Here is a 6,000-nt window from a genome sequence, read left to right on the forward strand (position 1 = left end):
CCTACAAGTCTTCACACAAGAGCCTACAAGTGATTCCTGTCTAAAGGTCTATATTGCCCTCTGTACGACTGCATACTCCCTCTTTGTTACTCTCTTCTCTGACGAAGAGTGGGTTCCCTACTGCATTCCAGGGCAAGGTACAAATGTTCTCATTCTCCTATTTCTGCAAGAGTGCTACTTCAAAATCTCATTAGAAGCACCTGTTTGTAAAAGTCCACAAATATCTTCAGCAAGGTTTCAGAGACCTACTGTGTTTAACAAGCTTTGCCCAAATCTTTTACTATCTGAACTATGGGGAGCATCAGATGATTGCTAAACTTGGAAGCGAGAGTTTCAAAAGGTCAGTACAAAAGCCAAGTATATTACTACACCTGGCAGCAGCACATCTTGAATTTTCCCTTAGTTCTAAAAGTTGACACGAGAGATCTAGGCTTCTATCACCCTTCTACCCCTGCAATTTAATAGTTTCCTTCCAATATATTCAGCCTGAATAAAGTAATCTCATCTGACTAAAAACTTGCTCTCTTTTGACAGAAATATCAAAGCTCAATCACTTGCTTCAGAAACCTAGAAACGCACATGCTTGTTACATGACAGAAATTACTCTCCTTGGTAACAAGAATCCTCCTTGCAGATCCCTCCAGTTAAAAGCTACCAATTCTTAGAGCTGCTTTGTACCTCTGCTGAAGTGGGAAAAGGCCTGTATATGTCCTCCCATATACTCTGAATATGAGAGAACATCTTGTTTCAGGTCTAGGCCATCTCAAGTTACAAACTTATTATATCCCTTTTAGCGTATTATAAGCTCATAAGGCTTAGAGGAGACCTTATCACCATGTTCTAGTACTTAAAGGGTGGCTACAAAGGAGATGGAAAATGCCTTTTCACAAGGAGTTAAATGGAAAAGATGAGGGGTAATGGGTACAAGTCACTCTTAGGGAGATTCCGATTGGACACAAGTGGAAAATTTTTCACAATTATAACAATCAGCCATTGGAATAATCTCCCCAGGGAATTCCCCAACACTGGACACTTTCAAGATTCAGCAGGTCCCCAACATTTTTAAGACTCACTTGGACAGGGTGCTAGGCCATCTTGTCTAGACCATGCTTTTGCCAAGAAAGGTTGGACCAGATGATTCTTGAGGTCCCTTCCAACCTGGTATTCTATGATTCACTGCTCTTTATTCAACGACGACTAGATTAGTGAATTTAAGAGCTATCTTGGAAACAGTAAGTTTCAACTTCTTCCATCAGTCCTAACACAAAAGATGAACCTGTGGCTGACCACCTTTATTTGTGGCATCTCCACAAATGAATGGGTTGGGAGCACAGACCTAGCCTCTGCAACACCATGGCTAGTAGCCACAGACTATGTGTAATAGATAGCATAGCTGGGTATTGTCAAAAAAAAACTGATATACCTTCAAATTTGGTTCTGGAGCACTGCAATGTCCACTATGATCTGCTGTAGACACTAAGGGAGTCACAGGGCTTACGCACCAGCACTTAAAATAAAGGACGAATCTTTGACACCATTAAGACCATAGGATTTAAAATGTACCTACTGCACTACTTTCTACTACATGACATACCCAACTGCTTTTAGGGTTGCCATGATAGTAAGTGTTCCACGGTATTTCAGGAAAATGAGGTCTGTTCACACCTGAAGTCACCAGCTACAGACCACCTCTGTCCCTTCCACTACTAGCAGGACTACAAAGCACTACTAGTCTGTTTCTCTCAGTTAAGTGCCAGGTTTATTCATCTTCAGGCTACTGAGGAGTTTCCGCACCTGCAATTTCCCTGACTGCAGGTGAAGCAAAAGTAGAAGTTCCTTCAGAACCTCTACACATGCATCTTCAGAACTACTGAGGCAGCCAAGCCTCAGGGACTGAGGAAATCCCCAATCACAGGGGTATAAGGTCTTGTGATAAGGTCTGCACAAGGACAGCTGCAAGTCGAAGTTCACTTCCTTCCAACTACTTCCTGCCAAAGTCTTCACTTCAGTAACTTATAACTGATACTAACTTCCAACTTCATCAGTCACACTTAAAGGCAGGCAACAAATAACAGGCAGTAGCAGCAACAGATCAGTCCCTGGTCCTGGAAGGGTCTATTAGTATAAACACAGCAAGATTACCACTCCTATCTTTCAGCTCCATGGGGAACACAAGTCCTTGCAGACAGCTAGGTACTACCTCCAGACTAAAACTTTGAAAACATCTCTTCTTCCTCCATAGTCTACAGTAACCATCTTCATTTGAGTATAGGAATAGTAGTATTATGCGCCTGTTTCAGCACCACCTCAGAAGAAACACTTTTAGGAACCACCTGGATCAAATATCTGTCCTACTATTTTCATCTCTCTCAAATCAAGTATAGACACTAACTTGCCACTCAGATCTCCATAAAAGCTTTTTTACTCATCTTCAAAGTAATACTTCAGAGCTGTTACATCACTTCATCTAACTCAGTCTTTCTCTCGCACAAACTATTAGACAGATCAAGGTTTGCTACAGTTCTCTTGCAGTAGTTGCCATTGACAGTGTAGTTATAAATCTGCTGTCGGGCCTAAGGCCGCCAATACTGTTGCTGCAGTTAGTCTTTTGCTGCTCAGAAATTCTTGTTGCCTAGATAACAGCAATGCAGGACAGCTGGAATTCAGGGGAAGGGCAGAAGAAGAGGAGAACAACAGCAGCCTTTTTTTTTTTTTAAATATGTAAGTTGGAAAAAAGAAATTCAGAACACTTACCTGTATGGACTGACGGAATCCTAACCACACCTCATGCGGCAATTCACTTTCAGGAATTGAAAGCAGTAGCTCAAAACAACTCCTGGAAAAGTAAGAGGCAAGTAAACAAGCTACCTGAACACACTCTGTTGCTACTTTAAATAACATGTGGCACATATTACTTAGCATTCAGATAAGAAATGACAGTAACATTGAAACATGTTTGACTGCACAAATCAGGTAAAGGCCAGAAACAGCCCCAGAATCAGGCATCATATGGAAAGACTGCTCCTTTTCACTGTGCACAGTATTGCTAGGATAAGATCGCAGCTACTCTCATAATCCAAGATAGCCTGTTCAACATGACTCGGGAACGTTGCATTACAGAATTTCTGCTCTTTCCTCTCACAAAGGAATCCTACTATCCATTCTGAGTAAAACTCATTTGACCCCAGCATGGTCTCTCTGCCTAGAGTGAGAATGAAAGCCAGCCTTACCTAACTTAAAGTTTCAGTGCTGACATATATAAGAAAATAAAACTAAAGAACAGCTTGACAGAAGAAGACACATGCATCAGTACAGAAACAGACCTAGAGAACAGATTTCTAACAGTATCCTAAAAGCAACAGACTGACAAACTGTATCAAGAAGTGCATCAGCACAGAAATGGACCCGTAGAATAGATTCCTAGAAACACCTTATGAGTCTTTGATAGCATGGGTTGGGGGAAGCATTCAAATACCTATGCTGTGAACTGCAACAAGTTCAAGAGCTTACCAAACCAAAAGCCCCCCACCCACATTGAAATGCATATCAAAGATGTTCAGATTAAAGTCAAACAGATCAAATTCTAAATTTCCCAGTTCACTAATTCAGAGAGCTGCTGTATTTGTGCAGCTCAGTTACCTACACAACACAGGTGGAGAACATCCCCTTATTTCCTCATTAGGCCAAGCTCCTGATTAAAAATAGGACACTAGTCACCCAGTCTTTATCTTATACCCATGAAAATTTGTTACATCTCATTTTCAACTGTGTCAACGATTTAGGTTAGTATGAGTCAGCCCCATCACAGTGACATGTGAAGTTCTGCTATGCATCAGGTTTTCCAAACGAAAATTCAGAAAAGTGGGAACAGTTCAGAAGGCTTCAACATCTCTGAAATATCCAGCAAATTCCATACATAAGTTCAGATTGCAAAAAGAAGGGGGGGAAAGCAAGACCTACTTGATATTCCCTCATTTAGACCATAAGTCAGTGCTATCCCTTTTCAGAAACCAAAAGGGAACACCTGTATGTATTTAGCACATCCATCTCATTTCAGGGAAAAGTCTTGGAGAACAAGAATCACTGTTTTCTAGAGACAAAGCAATGGCAGGACTACTGCCTATATTGTTCTCAAATAGGGGCTATCTAACCTTGACTGGACACATGGATTACCTAAACCCCAACTGCTGCACAGAACAATATGACCTAATCAAACTAAATGTCTAGAGATTCACAAGATTTACAGACAGCAAAATAGTTGTCATAAATCAGGACAATATAAGGAAAGAAAACCAGTCTAAGACTCCATGTATAATAAATGCACTGAATAATTGCTACAAGCTACACCTACATTGTTAGGTAATTCCAATTTATGCTATTTTTTCTCCAAAATCTCCACTCCCAAATATTAAATAGAAGACAGGACAACACATTCAGTCTTACCATAGACAGAAGAGCTGAATCTAGAATCTCAATCATTACTACGCCCATGAAAAAGTGGGCAACAGGATCACCAGATATTCCATCTGTCATAGGTCTCAATATTATAAAATAATCAGGACTCACTTTTCCCTTCTACTCAAGCTCGGCAATACAAGTTATTTTACCAGTCCAGATGTCTAGACCCAGGCAGTTGCTACTAGACTATCAAAAACAACTTTACAAGTCTCACAGCAGCTGAACTCTATTTTAACACAAGCAAAAAAAACCCCAAAAACCCACCTAACTAAAAAAATCACTAGGTATGTGTCCATTTGCAAACTTCACAGTCAATGTGCTTTTGAAAAGTATTTCGATGCACACCTCATTTTATTTTCAGACTTAAAGTCAACCAATCCTATCTACTTCCACTCTTTTAATTCCTGGAAACAATTTTTTTCTGGAATATTACTTTTCATATGTATGACATTGGTTATATAAAATACCAGGTTTAAACAAAATGGCAAAGCAAGGTTTGACAAATAATTTTTCTGTACTCAATCTGTAAGGTGCTACCTGGACAGTGAAAAAAATGTGAAATTAGATTTTCAAAGCATTGTGTATACACAGTGAAATGACAGTCTATGAAAACAAGAGGGCTGAATTTATGTCTCAAGAGTTATCATCTGTTGTAGTAACACAGGACTGAGCTGAACCAAGAACTGTAAATTCTTTTCTTGTGAGTCCTTAAGTCTTCCTCAGGATCCCAACACTAAGCACTCTACTTCGGAAATCACTCCACAGGAAATCTGGAGCTCCAGGTGTATAGACACCATGTAAAACAACCTACAGCACAACTGCAAGAGTAATATCCAGGATATTCCAATTAAGTTTTCTGCCAAGGAAATAGGATTAGAACTCTAAGTCAATTGCCTAAGTTTTTCTTATAAGAATTGACACAGCTGCATAAAGACTAGCCAGCAGGGCAGAATGGCCATTTAGCTTAATTCTTCCTGTTGGTCCTTATTATACAATACTTGAAAACACACCTCTATCCCTGAAAGCTCATTTCTTTCTTTATTGTAATGCAACTAAACGGAATTCAGGTATCATTACTAAGACCACAAATGAGAAGACCAGAATCACTTCATGAAGTCAAGCCTTTCTACCCTGCTCTACCAGAACCACCACAACACCTATCTATACAAAGCTCAATTCCAAACTTTACAGTTTATTTACAAAAATTGTGATTAATGGGTGCTTGAATGCTTCCATTATCAAAAAAAAAAAGTTCTCAAACACTGAACTTCAAAATATCTTTTAGGAGAAGGTGTCCTAGTTTTGAATTTCTTTATTTTGGAAAGAATAACCCTAGGTAAAAATCAACACATTATTTGCACACAATTATTCTGTAATCACTTTATACCTCATTCATTATTATTTTAAGACAGAAATTAAAAGAAGTAACTTTTTCAAAGCTTTCAAAATTGTGTTCATCTTTAGATTGTATTAGAAAACTTTTCTTATCCTAAGCTTCTTAGAGTTAAAAAGATGACTAATTATACATTAGATGATCAGCAG

General features: G+C 39.1%; 1 protein-coding gene across 1 annotated transcript in view; it reads right to left on the reverse strand.

Moving 5' to 3' along the window:
• Positions 1-6,000, reverse strand: part of LOC104167918 (zinc finger protein Rlf-like) — a gene marked incomplete at both ends in the record, with an annotated part of 33,151 nt that overhangs the window by 23,853 nt on the left and 3,298 nt on the right. The window contains one exon of the mRNA XM_009708316.1: positions 2,755-2,836. Within this exon, the coding sequence (XP_009706618.1) occupies positions 2,755-2,836 (82 nt within the window). The remainder of the gene's footprint in view (positions 1-2,754; positions 2,837-6,000) is intronic.

This window comes from Cariama cristata, unplaced genomic scaffold (assembly GCF_000690535.1).
Source record: "Cariama cristata isolate BGI_N322 unplaced genomic scaffold, ASM69053v1 scaffold10679, whole genome shotgun sequence".
Lineage (NCBI taxonomy): Eukaryota > Metazoa > Chordata > Aves > Cariamiformes > Cariamidae > Cariama > Cariama cristata.